The sequence below is a fragment of the Lagenorhynchus albirostris genome, chromosome 10, assembly GCF_949774975.1.
Source record: "Lagenorhynchus albirostris chromosome 10, mLagAlb1.1, whole genome shotgun sequence".
In the NCBI taxonomy this organism is placed as follows: Eukaryota; Metazoa; Chordata; class Mammalia; order Artiodactyla; family Delphinidae; genus Lagenorhynchus; species Lagenorhynchus albirostris.
In genome coordinates, this window is record NC_083104.1 from 66,974,496 (window position 1) to 66,995,851 (window position 21,356).

Consider the following 21,356-nt stretch of genomic DNA (forward strand, 5'->3'; position numbering starts at 1 on the left):
GCAGCCTCACCTAGGGGCCGACTCTCAGGGACCCTCATCAACCACTTGCTGGGTGGGCAATTTGATTGGAAAAAGAAAAGTATAGCATCAGTCTGTGCATAGAGATCGATGATAGAAGAGACCGAAGAAAGGAAAAATGAGGGCTTCAAAGGCTGAGAATAGTAGCAATCGATGTGGGGACTTCTGGGGGAAAGAAAGCAGGGGGAATGGAGACCCAAGGCCAGGAGGAAAAAAGAAGTAAGACCTGCAGAAATGTTTACACACCTTGAAACCAGTGGGGAGACGTCAACACGGAACGAACTCTGTCCTTCGTGGGACATTGGACTTATAGGTGACAGCAGTGAGGTGGGAAAGATGCTTAGAAATATTCGGGGGTTATATGCTTAAGAGCAAGCACCTTCCGGAGCAGCCAGCAGAGGCCGTGGGAAAAGGGGAGACGCTCTTTTCTCTGGGGAAGTTGGAACCTGCTTGCTTCCTCTTGACACCACCGTTCCCCTGTGCAGAGCCCCTTCCTTCACCCTGAGGTGGAAATGATGAATACGAGTGCACAGCTCTACTGTCCCAGGGGTATCTGCACCTTCTCAGGCTCCCACCTTTCCATTTCCTCCCCTCCCTTCTCAGGGCTAAATCAAACTTTCTTCTAGGACTCAGCTTAAAGGTCTCCTCCTCCAGGAAGACTTCCCTGACTCTCCAACCTCCTTCCTTCTGTGGCCCCTGGTGCTTCCCTCAATACCTATCATACTGGGTCCAAATGGCCCTGAATGACCCCCACCCCTCACTAGGTTGGGAGCCCCTTGAAATGTGGGCTGTGTCTTACTTTTCAGGGTATCCCCCTGTTCCTAGCTCAGAGCCCGCTATGCAGTAGCTACTCAGCAAACCTAGTGAAGAAACAGAGGATGGAAGGCCAGAGATCTTCACAGGGGTGGGTGACAGCTCTCAGAGTATTGCCCTTCCCAGGGACTCCTGCATTGTTTGAAAGGCTTGTTTTAGGCTTGGTAAGGTGGCGCTGGGAGATGAGGTGGTGTTTCTAGTGTCAGCAGCTGGTGCAGGGAAAAGTATTAGGGAAGGAGGAAAGGGGCAAGGAAGCTGATATTCTTGTATCCTTTGTGGGTATTTTCCCACATGTAACTGCCTACAGTCTTTACCAGAGTCTCCAGAAGTGAGTGAGAGAAAAAAAGGAGTAGAAAGAGGAGGCCAAAAGAGCAGAGTAGTAATTTGCCCGCCACCAGCCTAGCTACTGTAAGCATCATTTCGAAAACAAGGAACAACAGGCCATTCTGTTCTGCTGAGGGTACAGGCCCGTTCATTCCACAAATATTTATCGAGCACCTGTTATGTGTTGGGTGTTGTTCTCGGTGCTGGGAAAATAGCAATGAAGATAATATGGTGCTTATATTTTGGGGGGGGATAACTGTATATAGTAAGTCGGGTGATAATATGTGTTATGGAAAAAGTAAAGCAGGGTAAGTGGGTTAGAGAGGGCTGCTTCACATAGGTTGGTCGGGAAGAGCTCTGTGATGGCTTTTGAGCAGACCCCTGAAAGAAACGAGAGGAAGCCAGTGGACCCCTGGAGTAAGAACATCCCAGGCTGAAGAGACAGGTGCAAAGGCCCTGAGGCTGGAGTGTGCTGGGTGTGTAAGAGGAACTGCAAGGCAGCCAGGGCAGCTGGAGCAGAGGGAGGAAGGACAGAATGATTAGGGAGGAGATTGGAGGGATGACAGGGAACTGGATCACTTAGCACCAACATTCTATGATGAGGACTTGGGATTTTTCCTCTGAGTGTAGTGGGGAGCCCTGGCAGGATGTGAATAGCAGAGTAGAGGGAGGAACATGATCTGACTTAGGTTTCAACAAGATCCCTCTAGCTGCTGGGTGGAGGACTGACTGCAGAGGGCACAAGGGTGGTGTCAGGGAGACCAGTTAGGATGCTGCTACTGCAACAGCCGGGGCAAAAGGCAGTGACAGCCAGGGCCAGGGCAGTGATGGGGGGGGGGGGATGAGAAGTGGTGGGATCTAAATGCACATTGAAGGTGGGGCTGATAGGGTTTTCTGAGGAGTTGGGTAAAGGCTGAGAGAGAGAAAGAGAACCCAAGGATGATTCCTGGGTCCTTGACCTGAGCAACTGGAAGGATGAAGGAGGGAAAGACTGGGCGTTAGGGCAGCTTTGTGGGAGAAAACCACCGCAAGTATGCATTGCAACAGGTTTTGAGATAGCTGTTGGGCACGTGTATTACTTATCAATTGCTTTGTAACACATTACCCCAAACACAGCGGCTTAAGAGAACACGCATCTATGTCGGTTTCTGTGGGTCAGAAACCTGGCGCAGCTGGCACAGGTCCTCTGACTCAGGGGCTCTCACCTGCAGTGGGGGCGTCCAGCTGAGGCTGTGGCCCCTCTCAAGACTCGGCTTGGGGAGGATCTGCTTCCAAGCTCACTTAGGAGGCTGTTGGTAGGACTTAGGTCCTTGGGGGCTGTTGGTTAGCAACGTCCTTCCTGACCATGCCAACCTCTCCATCGAGATGCTCCCAGTGTGGCAGCTGGCCTCCCGTGGAGAGAGCGAGCAACCCTGAGGTCATGGTGGTTTTGTAACCTAATCTTAGAGATGACATCCTATCACTTCTGCTGTGTTTTATTTATTAGAAGAGGGTTGCTAGCCCAGCCTGCACTCAAGGGGAGGTGACGAGTGTGAATATCAATTGGCAGGGACCTCTGGGAACCATGTAGAGGCACCTGCCACAGCAAGGAGGCAATTGGACCAACAAGTACAGATTTCAGGGAGAGGTCCAGACAGGAGCTGTCCATATGGGGGTTACCCATGACGGGCCTGAGCCAAGACAGCTGGGAGTGACCCAGACGGAGAAGAGAAGGGGACCAAGGACTGAGCCTGGGAGCTCGTCAATGTTTGGAGGTCAGGGACATGCAGAGGGACCAGCAAAGGAGATGGAGGAGGACCAGTGATGTAGGTGGTGAATGGAGAGTGGTGGCCCTGGTGTCCCGTAGGCCAAAAGAGAAACCTGTTTGCAGGACAGGGAGGGATCAGCTGATCAAAAGCCATGGAGAGGTCTGGCAAGGGAAGGCTGAGCTCAGGATTGGGCAGCGTGGAGATCAGCTTAACAAGAGCTGTCTCAGTGGACTGGAAGGAGTTCCAGAGAGAATGGGAGGCTGGGAAGTGGAGGTGGACACAGCACTTTCCAAGGACTCTTGGTGTCGAGGTGCGCACAGCCTTGTATCTGAGGGCAGCAGGTAACTCTTAGCTGAGCTGATTCTTGGAACTCTGTTTCTCTCTCCACCCCTTCTGCACACACACACCCCACACCCACACCCCCACCCCCACCCCCACACACGACCTTCCCACTGCTACCCCAGCTGGGACAGGGGATTAGAACCCTGAAGTTGGCCTGTTTTGTTTTTTGTTTCTGGTACCAAGTTACACATTATGAGACTAGGGTGGAGACACATGCTATTAATCCTCAGTCATCAGCTTGAGGTTCCCTAAATCCTAAAGTCAGCCACCCCTAGAGGACCTGGGTTAGAAGGCAAACAGCACTAAGCAAAAGCTGATTGCTGACTGCCATCTGGTGGTCATTTTGGGACCTGGCCTGGATCTAAATCTGTCCCTCACAGGGTGGTGGGAAGAATTGAGGGAATGGTTAGAATGCCACCTGGCACAAATTGTGTTCAGTAAAACTGGGCTGCTGTCATTGTACGCATGGTTTGGAGGAGCATGGTCAAAACAGTGTCCCTGACTTCACTCCCAACATTTTTTGAAGGAAAAGGAATTATTCTAAAAGGAGGTCCCTCTTCTTAACTTGGTAAAAGTAAGAGTGCTTCAGGGAACCAAGTAGGACAGTCATATAAGAAGTTCGATGATCTAGGGACTTCCCTGGTGGTGCAGTGGTTAAGAATCCACCTGCCAACGCAGGGGACACGGGTTCGAGCCCTGGTCCAGGAAGATCCCACATACCGCGGAGCAACTAAGCCCATGCACCACAACTACTGAGCCTGTGCTCTAGAGCCCACAAGCCACAACTGCTGAGCCTGAGTGCCACAACTACTGAAGCCCGCACGCCTAGAGCCCCTGCCCTGCAGCAAGAGAAACCACCGCAATGAGAAGCCCGTGCACTGCAACGAAGAGTAGCCCCGCTCACTTCAACTAGAGAAAGCCTGCGCTCAGCAACGAAGAACCAGTGCAGCCAAAAATAAATTAATTAAAAAAGAAGTTAGATGATGTAGATCCAAATCCTGATTTTGATACTATGGGACCTTGATCGTATCACTTAAGCGGCCTGAGTCTCAAGTTTCATCAAACTATAAAATGGGAACATTAGAATTAAAAACTATACAAGGTGGGACTTCCCTGGTGGCTCAGTGGTTAAGAATCCACCTGCCAATGCAGGGGTCACGGGTTTGATCACTGGTCCAGGAAGATCTCACATGCTGCAGAGCAACTAAGCCCGCGTGCCAAAACTACTGAGGCTGCGTGCTGCAACTACTGAAGCCCGTGCGCCTAGAGCCCGTGCTCCACAACGAGAGAAGTCATCACAATGAGAAGCCCATGCACCGCAATGAAGAGTAGCCCCTGCTCGCTGCAACTAGAGAAAGCCCGTGAGCAGCCAAAAGCAAAATAAAACGAACGAACAAACAAAACAACACAAAAACTATACAAGGTGGTAAATGTAAAGAGCTCTTATTAAAGGTACACTCCATTAGTTAATAGTAGTGGCATACCAGCTCTAAGCACTGGGGGTGTGTTGCTTTAAAATAGTGGTTCTCAACCGGGGGTAATTTTGCCCCCCAGAGAACAACTGGCAATGCATGGTGATATTTTTGTTTGTCACAAGGCTGGGGGATGCTAAAAAAAAAAAAAAAAAAGGCTGGGGATGCTACTGACATCTAGTGGGTAGAGGCCAGGGATGCTGCTAGACATCCTACAATGCACAGGACAGCCCCCTATGAGACAGAATTATCCAGTCCAAAATGTCAATAGTGCTTGTGTTGAGAAATCTTGGAACTTTTTAAAAATTTTATTATTTATTTATACATTTATTTATTTAATTTATTTATTTTTGGCTGCACTGGGTCTTTGTTGCTGGGTGCGGGCTTTCTCTAGTTGCGGTGAGCGGGGGCTGCTCTTCATTGTGGTGCACGGGCTTCTCATTGCGGTGGCTTCTCCTGTTGCGGAGCACGGGCTCTAGGCGTGTAGGCTCGGTAGTTGTGGCTCGCGGGCTGTAGAGCACAGGCTCAGTAGTTGTGGCGCACGGGCTTCGTTGCGCCACGGCATGTGGGATCTTCCTGGACCAGGGTTCGAACCCGTGTCCCCTGCATTGGCAGGCAGATTCTTAACCACTGTGCCACCAGGGAAGCCCGGAACTTTCTTAAATGGGGATTCTTCTTGCCGTGTTATGAACCAACATGAGGAACTGCTTTCTGAACATTATGAGGAAAGCAGAGTGATGCATGAAGTTGGAAAGGGGGTCTACAGTTATATGCAGGAGTAAAATGAGGCTCCAGATTACTGTGCTCTGCGACATGGTAGCCACAAGCCAGCCACGTGTGGCTATTGAAACTGAAAGTAATTAAAACCAAATAAAATTTTAAATTTGATTCCTAGATTGTAATAACCATGTCCCAAGTGCTCAGTAGCCACATGTGGCTAGTGGACAGCACAGATGTAGAACTATTTCATCAGCGCAGAAATTTCTATCAAATAGCGCTGCTCATAAAGGATTCAGCAGAACCAGGCATCAGTGGGCAATCCACAAGAGAAAAGTGCAGAGAGGAGGGTACAATGAGAGACAACAGGATACAGCAATGAGATGGTTAAGTAAGCACAAGGGCGGTCTATAATTAAATGCCAAAACAAGTCACAAATACACATGTATGATAACTGATCCACGCAACCCTCCCTCCCCCAAGGGTCATTCTTAAGCGCATAAAACTCGAGAAGCCGGAAAAGGCAAGGAGAATCAGCAGAAGGCAGGCAGGGAAGGGCGAGCCACCGCTGGGGAGTGCTGTCCCTCTCTCTCCCTTCTTCCTGGCACAGTTTAGTTTAACTTGTGGAACAAGGTTCCCAGCCCGACAGGTGACCACGAGTCAACTGTACCGACAGAGGAGCGTTTGCGGCGGCCTGTCTTGCTTAAAGCCTTGAGGTCCTTGTAAAGGGAGTACGCATACTTGGTGACGAAGAACAGACAGAAGAAGTGCAGGATCATTCGGGAGACCTGGAAAATCAAGTGCAAGTACCTCAGCTCCTTGAACTGCTCTTTGATGGTCCCGTTGGTGAGCAGGACCACGGAGAAGCTGAGGAGCTCATAGGTGATGATCCACATGGTGTAACACAGCAGCCCCACGTAGTTGCTGATGTGGATGCAATAGAGGAACAAGGAGCTGACCATGAGGGTGATGGTGGATAGGCAGATGTTGATGTGCTTCTTGTAGGTCGTGACCCAAGAGACCAGCTCAGACTTTGTCTCCTTGTAGATGCTGAAGTTGTCCTCGTAGCCGATGTATGCAACCTCGTTCACTTCAAAGATGAGGAACTGGATGGCGTTGAGGATACAGAAGATGCCCATCATGAAGGAGAACTTCTTGTCATTCATTTTATACTTGTTTTACCGGAGCATCGGCTGCAGAAAAAAAAAATTGTGGAGATACCTGACAAGAGGGCAGTGGCTAGCCCAGGACAAATCCTCAAGCCACTAGATGTAAATGGAAGAGCTAAGAGTAATAAGGGTATATAGACAGACAATGGGCTGGAAGTCAAGGGACACGGGCTCTGACGCTGCTCTGGCCTCACTAGCTACAGGTGAGCACATCACTGGGAAGTGAGGGCATCACTGCTTGGAATAATCTTCCAGCAGCAGCCATGCTTTAAGGTGGCACAAAGGGTACTCCTGTTGGTGTCAGGCTTGTGGGAATTAGGAAGTTCCTGTATCTGGAGTAATGGTAGAGTCAGTTCTGGGCTCCTACTGGGATATTCGTTTCTCCGAAGAAACACATTTTCTCAGAAAACTAGCATGGCTTCTCAAGGACCTAGAATCATCCCTGACCTTCCCCTCGGCCCCCTTTTCTTCCCTTCCAAGCCCTTAAAAATGTAATTTCCCTGAGTTACTCCCTGGGTCTGACCCAGAATTGTCCCAAGTCACAGGATTCAGCCAGCAGTGAATGGAATGGGAGAAGGTTTACGGATCCAAGGCTAACTATCTCGTTTGCCCAGGGTGAAGGTGCCACAACGATAAGCCAGGTCGTTCAGGCAAAAATCTAGCAGGCCGACCCCCAGCTGCAACCTAGGTTAGACCTGAACTCTAGCGGCTAGCTCCAGCCAGGGTGGAGCTGCCTAGCTCCCGCGTAGACGTGTTGAAGGTATTTATGGCGGAGGGCCCAAGGCTGTGGTAGGGCAGGCCCTGGAGCAATCGTCCCTCCCAGATCCTATCGCCTTCTTACTGGCTCCCAGTTGGGAGAACTCCAGAGCAAAGCTGCCTCCTCTTCATTCCCCACACTGGCCAGCTACCACTGTGAGGGCAGAGAGAGGGGCAAGAGTCACACACGAGGGGAACGCGTGCAGGCCTCTGGCTGATGTGTTTCCGATGAGGGACAACCAGTTGGAAGCTCGGCATGGTTTCCTTCTAAGGTCGCTGGACAGGGCTCCTCTTCAGTCCTGTCAGAGCACAGACAGGCTGCCATCCGCCTCCCTCCAGCCTTCTCCTCGCTCACTCTATCAATCCCAAATATTCTTTTTTTTTTGTCAGTAGCAATTGTTTTATTGCTATGATAAAATATACATAACATAAATCTTACCATTTTAACCCTTTTTCAGTGTCCCATTCAGCGGCGTTAAGTACATTCATACTGTTGTGCGAGCATCACCACCCCCACCTCAACTTTTTCATATTCTCCAAGAAAGAACTCTGTACTCATCAGACACTAATTCTTCCTCCCTCATCTCCCGCCAGCCCCTGTTAATTCTACTTTCTGTCTGTATAAATCTGACTACCTCTAAGTACCCCATATAAATTGAATCATACAGTATTTGTCTTTTTGTGTCTGGCTTACTTCACAGCATAATATTTTCTTTTCTTTTTTTAGGTTTAAAAAATTTTTTATTGGAGTATAGTTGACTTACAATGTTGTGTTAGTTTCTGCCGTACAGAAAAGTACATCATTTAGACATATATCCACTCTTTTTTAGATTCTGTTCCCATATAGATCATTACAGAGTATTGAGTAGAGTTCCCTGTGCTATACAGTAGGTCCTTATTAGTTATCTATTTTATGTATAGTAGCATGTATATGTCAATCCCAATCTCCCAGTTTATCCTTTCCCCCACCAGCACAGTATTTTCAAGGTTCAGCCCAAATAGTTTTACACCTTATTCCCCACCAACCTCCCAACTGTGTGTGACTCCACAGTTCAGTCCTTGAGACACAGACCTCTCACTGCACCCCAGGCCCTGAAGGGTCCCATGTGGGGTGGGAGAGGCAGTGTGCTGGCCGGTGGATAGCTGTGCTGATACTTCCCTGTCCGCATCAACTAAACCTCATCCCTACTCACAGAGCAGCTTCCAGAGCATTTAAGAAAAATCTTTCTTGCTCCTGTGGGGGCCATGCGTCAGAAAGGGGGCAAACATGGATGCAAGCAGAGAAGTTGAGAGGCTGTTGAAAGAAATGGGGTGAAGAGGGATGTGGGGTTGTGTGTTTGGGGCCTGGGGCTATGCGAGAAGGAGTCTGGAATGAGCACCTGGGTGGAGGGTGGCCCATGCACTGAGCTGGAGAGCATGGAGGAAGGAATTATTTTTCCTTATTATGGGGGTGGGGACGATGATGAGGACATTTTGGGAAATGGTGGGTTTGAATTCCCCTGGGACATCCAAATAGACATGTCGACCATGAAGTCACCTCCATCAACCTGGAACTCAGAGGGAGTCTGAGCATTTGTTTTTGAAATATAACTTGGCTGGATATAGGATTTTTGATTAACAGTGGTTCAGGGGGAGCACTTTGAATATGCTATTCTCCCACTACCCTCTGGCTTCCATTGTTTCTGCTGAGAAATCAGCTGTTAATCTTATTGGGATTCCCTTATTAAGTGACGAGTGACTTATTTCCCATGCTGTTTTCAAGGTTTTCTTCTTGATGTTGACTTGAGCATTTTTACTGTGCAGTGTCTGCTTGTGGATCTCTTTGATTTATCCTGATTGAAATTCATTGAGTTTCCTGGATGTGTAGGTTAATCTTTTTCAATAAACTTGGGAAGTTTTCAGCCATTTTTTTTCTTAAAATATTTTTTCAGTTCCTTTCTCTCTCTCCTCTTCTTCCAATACTCCCATTATGCATATGTTGGTTGGTATGCTTAATAATGTCCCACATTTCTGTGAGGCTCTGTTTATTTTTCTTCACCTCTTTTTCTCTCTGTTCAGAAAAACAGATTGCATAATCTCTACCACTTATCTTCACTAATTATTCCCTCTGCCACTTCACACCTACTGCTGAGCTTCTCTAGTGAGTTTTTCATTTCAGTTATTGTACTTTTAAACTCCAGAATTTCCATTTGGTTCTTTTTTTATAACTTCTATCTCTTTATTGATATTCTCTATTTGATGTGAAATTGCCATTGTATTTTCCTTTACTTTTTAAAATTATGGTGGGACTTCCCTGGTGGCTCAGTGGTTAAGAATCTGCCTGCCAATACAGGGGACACAGGTTCGATCCCTGGTCCAGGAAGATCCCACATGCCGTGGAGCAACTCAGCCCGTGCGCCACAACTACTGAGCCTGTGCTCTAGAGCCCATAAGCCACAACTACTGAGCTTGTGTGCCACAACTACTGAAGCCCACGCACCCTAGAGCCCACGCACCACAACTACTGAGCCCACGAGCCACAACTACTGAAGCCCAAGCTCTCTAGGGCCCATGTGCCACAACTACTGAGCCTGCATGCTGCAACTACTGAAGCCCGCATGCCTAGAGCCCGTGCTCTGCAACAAGAGAAGCCACCACAATGAGAAGCCCATGCACCACAATGAAGAGTAGCCCCCACTCACTGCAACTAGAGAAAGCCCACATGCAGCAATGAAGACCCAATGCAGCCAAAAATAAATAAAAAATTGATTTGTATTCTGTACCCTGGTGCCAAATAGTAATACAGAGACAGAATTTCAGAGGAAAGAGAAAGAGTAGCTTTATTTCTTTGCCAGGCAAAGAGGGAACACAGTAGGCTAGGCCTCAAAAACTGTGCCCCTTCCCTGGGGAATAGGGAGAGGTCTTATAGACAGGGCTTGTGGTGGGGGGTAGGTGATAAGGATCAAGGCAGTGTTGGGCTTGCATTCTTCTGATGGGTTGATGGTGAGGTAAGTAGGGGTCAGCATCATCAACCTTCAGTTTTCAACTCCTCTGGGGTCCACATGCTTGTGGGCAGCATACCATCATTAATCGTTACCTTCTCCCACCTGGAGGGGGTTTCAGTATCTGAAAAACAGCTCAAAGATATCTTTGTGTGACCTTATCCCAAGGCTGCACTATTGTTTCTCTTGACTGTTTGTTTCTCCCTTGTCTGGCATCCCCTCCCTTTCCTAAATAACAACTGCTTGAATCTGTCCATTGGAAGTCGGGGAAGGTAATGGAGGCTGAATGAAGGCTATTTCCAGTAATCAAAGAAATGGGGGACACAGAAAGGCTCTGTGCCCAGGAGCCCCACAGGGCCCTGCTCAGTGTCACTGGCTGGATTATTTTAGTAAATTACATTCTTCCCCCCACCCCTCCCCCTCACCACCCAACACCCACATGTGAAGCCTCTGATGTTGCTTCTCATAGAGGTGCAGCTTAGGATATGCCCACAGTGATTCTAGGATAACAGTGGTTTTGCCAGAACTCTTCCCCCTCTTTCTTTGACCACACCCAGCTGTTAAGGCCTACTAATTGCTGGCCGATTGCCCTATTGTTTTCAGTACTGACATGGGGTATAAATTGCGCCATAGACCATCCAATCAAATTCAGTCTCCTCTGAAGTATATTTCCAGAAGTCAGTGTTTGATGTTTGTTCTGACCCCAGGAGGGCTTCTTCCAATTGTTTCTTTCCCCACTTCTCTCTTGAAAACTAGCTAGCCTACAGTTTAGCCTGAATCTTCCTGTGTGATCTACACATCTCTCAATCGCCTTTTGCCACAACTGTCACTATTTAGAACACCTTTAGGCTTGAACTTCTTGCTCTGTTGTAAAAACCAGTTCCTTTGGGGGAGAGATTGCAAATATCTGTTTTATGGCTTACTTCTCCCCTGCCTCAGCCAAAACCTCTGGTCCACGGCTCTGGCGTTGGGGGAGGGGACAACTGTATGCTTCTGTCTTAGTGATACTCCTGCTTTAGGAGCTGAGTGCTCTGTGGGAAAGGGAAGACAGTAGTCTGGGGTCTTCCTGGCTTGCCTCTCCTGTCATTGGAACCACTACCTTACAACCTGGGGCAAGGGCAATTGGGACCCCAGTATTCTCAGTGGTGCCACACCTAAGGTAATGCCTCCATCCCATGAGTAGGGACTAGGCATCAGAAGGGAGCCCCCACCTCTTAGCCTCAGCAACAGGTACCTGGGACACAAGGTGAGAAATGCCAATGTCTGGCTCCTCCTGGGAAGAAAACCCTGACTGGGGGATAAGGGAAAGGGAGCCCTGTGTTCTTGGCTGCACCAGTCTGGAGTAGAGTTTCTACCTGGCTGAGCTGGGAGAGGGGCAGAAAGAAGTGGTTTTGAAACCGTGTAACTCAGATTGGGACTTGAACCCATGGCCTTTTTTTTTTTTTTTTTTTTTTTTTTTGCGGTACGCGGGCCTCTCACTGTTGTGGCCTCTCCCCCTGCGGAGCACAGGCTCCAGACGCGCAGGCCCAGCGGCCATGGCTCACGGGCCCAGCCTCTCCGCGGCATGTGGGATCTTCCCGGACCGGGACACGAACCTGTGTCCCCTGCATCGGCAGGCGGACTCCCAACCACTGCACCACCAGGGAAGCCCCCATAGTCTTTTAACTGAGATCACACCTGGTCTCAAGACATAATGAAGTTCAGGGACCTCTCTGGTAGAGCAGTGGTTAAGAAACCACCTGCCAATGCAGGGTACATGGGTTCGAGCCCTGGTCCATGAAGATCCCACATGCCTCGGAGCAACTAAGCCCATGCGCCACAACTACTGAGCCTGCGCTCTAGAGCCTGTGAGCCACAACTACTGAGCCCATGTGCCACAACTACTGAAGCCTGTGCACCTAGAGTTCCGCAACAAGAGAAGCCACTGCAATGAAAAGCCCGCCCACCGCAACAAAGAGTAGCCCCTGCCCACTGCAATTAGACAAAGCCCACACACAGCAATGAAGACCCAACACAGCCAAAAATAAATAAATAAAATAAAATAAATAAATTTATATATTAAAAAAAAAGATGACAATAGTGGGCTTCCCTGGTGGCGCAGTGGTTAAGAATCCGCCTGTCAGTGCAGTGGACACAGGTTCGATCCCTGGTGCAAGAAGATCCCACATGCTGCAGAGCAACTAGGCCCGTGTGCCACAACTACTGAGCCTGCACTCTAGAGCCTGTGAGCCACAACTACTGAAGCCTGCGTGCCTAAAGCCCGTGCTCTGCAGCAAGAGAAGCCACCGCAATGAGAAGCCCGCGCACCACAACGAAGAGTAGCCCGCGCTCGCCACAACTAGAGAAAGCCTGTGCGCAGCAACGAAGACTGAACGCGGCCAAAAATAAATAAAATAAAATAAATACATTTATTAAAAAAAAAAAGATGACAATACTACCTAAAGCGATCTACAGATTCAATGTAATCCCTATCAAAGTCCCAACAGGATTTTTTTTAAGAAATAGAAAAATCCATCCTAAAATTCATATAAGATCTCAAGGGACCCCCAATGACCAAAACAATCTCAAAAAAGATGAACAAAGTTGAGGGTCTCACACTTCCTGGTTTCAAAATGTATCACAAAGCTATATTAATCAAACAGTGTGAATGTCTGGCATAAAGGCAGACATACAGACCAATAGGATAGAATAGAGAGCCTGTAAATAAACTGTTGCATATATGGTGTTATGGACAAAATTGTGTCCCCCACCCCAAAATCGATATGTCGAAGCCCTAACCCCCAATGTGACTGTATTTGAAGAGACAGCCTTTTGGGAGGTCATAAAACTTAAATGTTGTCATAAGGGTGGGGTTCTAACCCAGTAAGATTGGTATCCTTATAAAAGACGAAGAGATACCAGAGAGCTCACTCTGTCTCCCAACCTGTGTACAGAAGAAAGACCATACGATGACACAGAGAGAAGGTGGATATCTTCAAGCCAGGAAGAGAACTCTCACCAGAAACTGAATTTGCTGGCACCTTGATCATGTATCTCTAGCCTCTGTTTTTTAAGCCACCCAGTCTATGGCATTTTGTTATGGTAGCTTGAGCAGACTAATACATATGGTCAAATGATTTTCAGCAGGGTGACTAGACCATTCAATGGGGAAAAGGACAGTCCTTCCAACAAATGGTATTGGGAAAACTGGATATCCACACACAAAAGAAGGAAGTTAGACCCTTACCTTACACCATATACAAAAATTAACTCAAAATGAGTCAAAGGCCTAAATCTAAGAGTTAAAACTATGAAACTAAGGGGAAAGCTTCATGAAATTGGATTTGGCAATGATATCTTGAATATGACACCAAAAGCATAGGGGAAAAAAGGAAAAAAAATAAATTGGACCACACGAAAATGAAAAACTTCCATGCATAAAAGGACACATCAAGGGACTTCCCTGGTGGTCTAGTGGGTAAGACTCTGCGCTCCCAATGCAGGGGGCCTGGGTTCGATGCCTGGTCGGGGAACTAGATCTCGCATGCATGCTGCAACTAAGAGTTCACATGCCACAACTAAGAAGCCCACATGCCGCAACTAAGAGCCCACATGCTCCAACCAAAGATCCTGCATGCCGCAATGAAGATCCAGCATCCTGCAACTAAGACCCTTTGCAGCCAAAATAAATAAATAAATAAATTTTAAAAAAGGACACATCAATAGAGTGGAAAGGCAACCCATAGAACAGGAGAAATTATTTGCTAATCAAATATGTGATAAATAAGAATGTATAAAGAACTTCTATAACCCAACAACAGCAACACAAATAACCTGATTAAATATAGGCAAAGGACTTCAGTGGACATTTCTCCAAAGAAGATATACAAGGACCAATAAACACATGAAAAGATGCTCAACATCACTAAACATTAGGGAAATGCAAATTAAAAACAGAGTGAGATACCACCTCATACCCATTAGGATGGTTACTATCAAAAAACCAAAATAATAAGTGCTGGGGAGGTTGTGGAGAAATTAGAATCTTTGTGCACTGTTGGTGGAATGTAAAATAGTACCTCTGTGGAGGAAAACAGTATGACAGTTCCTCTAAAAATTAAAAATAGAATTATCATATTATCCAGCAACTCCACTTCTGAGTATATACCCACCAGAAGAATAGAAAGCAGAGATTCAAACAGATACTTGTACACCAATGTTCACAGCAGCACTAGTCACAATAGCCAAAAGTTGGAAACTACCCAAATGCCCGTCAATGAATGAATGGATAAATAAAATGTGGTGTATTCATATAATGGAGTATTACCCAACCTTAAAAAGGAAGAAAATTCTGACCCATGCTACAACACGGATGAAACTTGAGGACAACCATAGTCACAGCAGCATTATTCACAATACCCAAAAGGTAGAGGCAACCTAAATGTCCATCAACAGATGAATGGAATATATATTATATATATATTCCTATATATATATTATATATATAATATGCATATTCATATATATATAATGGAATACTACTCGGCCATAAAAAATAATGAAATTTTGTCATTTGCAGCAACATGGATGGAACTGGAGGGTATTATGCTTAGTGAAATCAGACAGAGAAAGACAAATACTGTATGTTTTCACTTATATATGGAATCTAAAAAATAAGACAAACTAGTGAATAAAACAAAAAAATGGGCGAAAGATTTGAACAGACACCTTACCAAAAAAGATATAAGAATGCTAAATAAGCACATGAAAAGATGCTCAACATCATTTGTTATTAAAGAAATGAAAGTTAAAACCACAATGAGATGCCACTATATACTCTCTCTCTCTCTCTCTCTATGTGTATATATATATATATGTATATATGTATATATATATAAATATATATATATTAGAATGGCTAAAATGAAAAATGTATTGTCTATACGAAGTACTGGCAAGGATGTGAAGGAACTGGAATTCTCATACACTGGGAGTATAAAATGGTACATCCCCTCTGGAAAAAAGTTTGCTAGTATCTTAAAAAGTAAAAATGGTATTTACTCAAGATAAATGAAATCATAAATCCACACAAAGCCTTGTACACAATTGCTTATAGTGTTCTTATTCATAATTGCCCCAAACTACAAACCACTCTATGTCTTTCAGTGGGCAAATGGATGAACAATCTGTGGTACATTCATGCCATGGCATACTACTCAGCAATAAAGAATGAACTATCAATATACATAATGACATGGGTGAATCTTTAAGGTCTTAGGCTGAGCAAAAGAAGCCAGGCCAAAAAAAAAAAAGTAAAGATTATATACTGTATGATGCCATTTATGTAAAATTCTAGAAAATGCAAACTAATATATAGGGACAGCAAATCAGTGCCTTGTGATGGCGGGGGTGTGTGGTGCAAGAAGGGGCAGGAGACAGGGATTAGGAGGAAACTTTTGGGGGTGATACATGTGTTCACAAATTCAATTACAGTGATGGTTTCACTGGGATATACTAGTGTCAAAACTTATCAAATTATATTCTTTAAACATGTGCTGTTTACTGTATGTCAATTATACCTCAAGAAAGCTATTAAGTAAACAGACACTTAACATAATGTCTAATGTTTGAAGTAGAGGTTTGCTTGGTTTGTCTTCCATTCTGGTTTAAACTGCTTCTGACAATTTCTGAACCTGAATTCAAAGTGAAGTTTGTTGTTATGTGATAGTGTGTAATCTTGTACTGTCTTATGTGGTTGGCTAATTGATTCATAAACATGATTTCGTTTCTCCCACTAAACTGAAAAGTCCTCAAGGCCAGGCCTCATATTTTATACTTTTCTGTATCCTCCTGCAGTGTCCAGCACAGTGACAGAAAAGTTTAACAAATACCTTTTGATTAACCACAAGTGTCTTTTGTGCTCCTTGAAAAATGTGGGGGGTGGGGAGTCAAGACAGAAAATGAAGTATGATTTTTCTCTATTTTTTATTCTTTCACTTATCTGGAATATAGTATAGAGGACATGGGGGGAAAACCATAACACAAAGCGACCTCAAGGCCCCAACACTATTCTTTGCGCTACGACACTCAGATATAAATACAGGTTTGCCTGTCGCTGGGTTAAATCAGAGAGCTGTGGGTTGAAGGCTGATGAAGATATACCAAGATGAAAGGATTGCCAGACTGCAATTCAGTTTGATTTCATTCCTCACCCTCTTCGTTTTGACCAATAAGGAGGTAATGACAAGACAAGGAAAGAGGAACTCACAGAGTGCTTGATAATAACAGTGTCCTTTAACTAAACATCCTTAATGAGCAGCGTGTTCCAGTTGTGACTATAATCACTTTTCTCTCCGTATCCCCCCAAAAGAGTGGCAGTAGAGTCTCTGCTTGCTGAAAAGTGAAAGAGATGGAAACTGAACTACCATGAGAACCTGGGAGATCTGCCTATCACGGAAAAGGGCCAACGTCGTTCACTATAGTGGCCGGTGGGTAAAGTGTATTATCTTTGATTTCCGCCGTGGGAATTCACTGCCTATAGAAATACGTCTGTTGTAGGAAATGATATTGCCCTGGCTTTGATTTTCGTAGATCATGTAGGCATAGGTGATGACAAAGTACATCCAAAAACAGTGCACCAATATACGGGACACCAAACCAAACCAGCGCATGATTCTGACCTCTCCAATGTTAGAATCATCATTGGTAAGCGTTTGTACTACAATGTTTACAGTTTCATAGAAAAAGATCCAGATGATGTAGATCACCAGGCCCTTGTACATACGGGCATATACTGAGTATAGGAGCAAGAAGCAGATGATGATGGTGATGAAAGATAGGAAGAAGACGATAGTCAAACTCCAGCAGATCATGAACTGTTTTATCAGGATACTTGTACTCTTGGTCTGTGGGGTAAGCTCAGTGCAATTGCTTCTCCTTAAGTACTTCTGTTCGAAGATGAGGTACAAGTCGATGGCCATGATGGTAAAGACCCCTGATAACATGGAGCCCATTTTGGCAGTCATCCCACACCAGTGCTGCCGTCTCATGCTGAGACCTCCTGTGAAGACAAATAACATGGGGGAGAATTCTGATTCCTGCCAATGTGGTAAATTACCAGGGTTTCTGCCTCCTTCCCCAAATTCACTTGGAGAAACAATAGAGAGAAATATGGAAACCAGGCAGTAACAGCTTTGAGAAAGACAGAAGACTGTTTAAAATTAATTGGGAGCGTGAGTGGGGAGGAGGGAGATGAAGTCTGGGCCTTGGTGGCAGTGAGCAGATAAATTGGAGAAGTGGCTCTCAATGCCAGCTTCACATTACAGTCACTGAAAGTCAGCACCCCACACCAATTAGAACATTCTCTGGGTAGGACCCAGGTATCAGTATTTTTAAAAACTTCCCTGTGATTTTCATATGTAGGCAGTATTGAAAAACACTGAATAGAAAAAGTTAGTTTACATATTTTTAAAATTTATTTATTTATTTTTGGCTGTAGGCTTCTCTAGTTGAGGCACGTGGGCTTAGTTGCAGTACGTGGGATCTTAGTTCCCAGACCTGGGCCCCCTGCATTGGGAGCGTGGAGTCCTAACCACTGGACTGCCAGGGAAGTCCCAGAAAAAGTTAGTTTAAATTATGCTCTTGTCTCTTCCAGCATTGCTTTGGGCAACCATTGCTGCCCCCTGATGGGGAAAATTGGCCGCATTATCCAGACATTGAGTACAGGTATCACAGGAAAAAAAATCAGGGTAGCGCAATAGCCCTGCTGGGGTGAGTTGATGAAGACAATTAGGCTTTGAGCAATCACTCCTCCACTACATACCAAAACTAAAGGAATACAATGAAAGGCGTACTTTAAGGGAAATTTAGAAACTTAGAATAGAATAGCCTTATCATGGAAAAAGAAAAGGCAATAATGAACTAAGCATTCAACCCAAGAAGTAAGGGGGAAAAAAAACAACCAAGGATAAGAACAAAAAACAAAGGAGGGAGAAAATATATAAAAGAACAGAAATCAATAAAAAGGAAGAAAAGATAAAGCAGAGGGTCTTCTGATTGCTAAGGTTATTGGGGCCAACTTGCTGCCAAAAAAAAACCCCAACAACTAAAAACTGCTGTATAAAATAGTTTTAAAATATTCTTGAAAGCACAGAAGAGATGACAAGATAAGAGGTAGGAGACCAAAGACTAGGAATTCAGGAATTGGGACAGGTAAGCAAACATGAAAGTCAAATTTGCTCTGAGGGTATTTGCCAATCTGGGCAAACTTGAATTTCATTATGAGAACTCTGTAGGGTAAGGAGGAATGAAATTAAAGTTCAGCGTCCACCAAGGTGGGGAGTCTATTTTTTTAAATTAATTAATTAATTAATTTAGGCTGTGTTGTGTCTTCATTGCCGTGCGTGGGCTTTCTCTAGTTGCGGCAAGTGGGGGCCGCTCTTCGTTGTGGTGCACAGGCTTCTCCTTGTGGTGGCTTTCCTTGTTGCGGAGCACAGGCTCTAGAGTGCAGGCTCAGTAGTTGTGGTTCACGGGCTTAGTTGCTCCACAGCATGTGGGATCTTCCCGGACCAGGGATTGAACCCATATCCCCTGCGTTGGCAGGCAGATTCCCAACCACTGAGCCACCAGGGAAGTCCTGGTGGGGAGTCTATTAGAAGGCCTTCCCTGTATTAGTCATGGCCACAAAGGTCTATGATTAGAGTAAAGGGGAATCAGAAGTAAACTTACCCCCACATCTTGTCCCAAGAGACTCCAAGGAAAGTGAACTTAGTACTACACTGAACATATGCGGGGGCTGCGGGGGGCAGGGGGAACTCTCCTTGAGACTTTGTAATCATAACTAACATTTTTATAGATTTGTAGCCCAAATTACATGAAGTATTCAAAAAAACTTTTAAGTCTAGGTTAAAGTAGTCCTAAACTGAAGTGTCTCTAAGTGCCTGGCAGAAGCAAACTCACGCCTTCTCTGGAAGGATACATCTTTGTGCTGGTCCTCAAAGTATCACCATCAGTAATTTTTCAGGGACAATGACTAGTACATAGTGAAAAATAACTGAGCATACAAGGAACAAGGCACTGTGAGAACCAGCAGAAATAACAGAACTGCAAAAATACCACATTATTAAACAATTATGATTAGGACATTTTTTTGAATTATTTAAAATTTTTATTTTATTTTTAATTTTGGTAAAATACATGTAAAAAAACCTACCATCTTACCCATTTTAAAGTATAAAATTTTATACTTACAATAGTCATCCTAGTGGTTAACAATGAGGACGTTCGAATTAGAGAAGTTAGTTAATTTATTTTGTCTAAAGCTGTACATCTGGTCAGTAGCAAAATCAGGATTTGAACTCACACCTGCTTGGCTCTAAAACCAGTCTTAACACTCAACCCACTTGTGCCTTATCTGCCTCAGAGATTTGTGAGCTCAGAGACTCTATTTATCCCACAGCTCCTAACAGAGGGCCTTGACTAGAAAAGAGCCTTGATTAGAGCAGACCCTTTACTAGCTTCCTTCTCCTTATTCTTTTTTTTTAAAAAATATTTATTTATTTATTTGTCTGCATTGGGTCTTTGTTGCTGCACGCAGGTTTTCTCTAGTTGCGGCAAGCGGGGGCTACTCTTCGTTGCAGTGCTCAGGCTTCTCATTGCGGTGGCTTCTCTTGTTGCAGAGCACGGGCTCTAAGCACACGGGCTTCAGTAGCTGTGGCGCACAGGCTCAATAGTTGTGGCTCGTGGGCTCTAGAGCACAGGCCCAGCAGTTGTGGCACATGGGCCTAGTTGCTCCGCGGCATGTGGGATCTTCCCGGACCAGGGCTCGAACCCGTGTGCCCTGCGTTGGCAGGCGGATTTCCAACCACTGCTCCACCAGGGAAGTCCCTCCTTCTGCTTATTCTTAAATGTTAGTCTTCCTCAGTGCACAAACCAAGACGCTCTTCTTACTTTATACTCTCTTCCTAGGTAACGTCACTTATTCCCGTGGTTCAGTTGCCATCTACACACTGACGACTCCCAAGTCCAGTCCAGTCTTCTACTTGGAGATCCAAACCGGCACACTAAACTCTTCTGCCTCCATTTGGGAACTGTCTTTGGACTGCTCAAGCTCAATATGTTCCAAACTGAGCTTACAATTTCTCCCAACCCACCCTCACCTGCTGCTACGACCTTCTGATATTTCAGATATTTCAGTAAATATCAGCGTCCACCTGCCCATTTCCCCATGTACCTGCCTTTCTGTCATCCCCTACATTGAAAAACACTATGTTCCATTTACCCTCCCTCCCACATATCTCTCGTTTTTCCCATCTCCACTGTTTTTCCCATCTCCACTGCCACCACCATAGCCCAATCACCACCATGTCTCCTCTGTGATTAACACTACTTATGCGGTTGTAGTCTTGATATAATCATGCATGGTGACCCAGCCATGTTGGGAGTTTGTGAGGAAAGGCAGTGCTTATGTGTGTATGGGATAAGAAGTCCTCACTATCATGATGGGAAGTCAATAGATAATGTCTAAAAATGATTAATCAAGAAATAGCAGTATAAGTATGTAATTTAGAGATAAAGAGGTACATAGGAGGGGAAATAGAAGAATTGATGTGGTTGCCTGTGGGAAGTATGACTAGGGGTGAGGGGAGTACAGAGGACTGAAGTTTTTATTATAAGCCTTTAAGTCTTATTACTACACTTATATAATTTTAATAAAAATAAATTTATGAAAATATAGTTGTTCCATGAATTCCTAATAAATCCAGATCATTAAATAAATCCCACTGGCTCCCTTTTGGCTGGTGTAACTTTAATACAATATGTTCGTAGCCCCAGAAATGGTTTGCTGGCCTCATGGAAGCAAGGTTTGCTGGATAACTCTGTGGTAGTTTGAACCAAGAGCTAAAAATGTTACCATGGAAAGTAGTTGGTGATAGTGCAAAGTCTTTTCTGTTTAATTAATTAATTAATTTTTGGCTGTATTGGGTCTTTGCTGCTGCGCGTGAGCTTTCTCTAGTTGCAGCAAGAGGGGGATACACT

General features: G+C 45.3%; 2 protein-coding genes across 2 annotated transcripts; both read right to left on the minus strand.

Moving 5' to 3' along the window:
- Positions 1-6,045: 6,045 nt before the first annotated feature.
- Positions 6,046-6,600, minus strand: TMEM217B (transmembrane protein 217B). Its single transcript, XM_060161332.1, has one exon. The coding sequence runs from the start codon at positions 6,598-6,600 to the stop codon at positions 6,046-6,048; it is 555 nt and encodes a 184-aa protein (XP_060017315.1).
- A 10,195-nt stretch (positions 6,601-16,795) lies between these two features.
- Positions 16,796-17,398, minus strand: TMEM217 (transmembrane protein 217). Its single transcript, XM_060164162.1, has one exon. The coding sequence runs from the start codon at positions 17,396-17,398 to the stop codon at positions 16,796-16,798; it is 603 nt and encodes a 200-aa protein (XP_060020145.1).
- Between the last annotated feature and the right edge of the window lie 3,958 nt (positions 17,399-21,356).

Excerpts from the sequence above, each read along its gene's own strand:
- TMEM217B (XM_060161332.1), bottom strand. The coding sequence starts at position 6,600 with ATGAATGACAAGAAGTTCTCCTTCATGATGGGCATCTTCTGTATCCTC.
- TMEM217 (XM_060164162.1), bottom strand. The coding sequence starts at position 17,398 with ATGTTATTTGTCTTCACAGGAGGTCTCAGCATGAGACGGCAGCACTGG.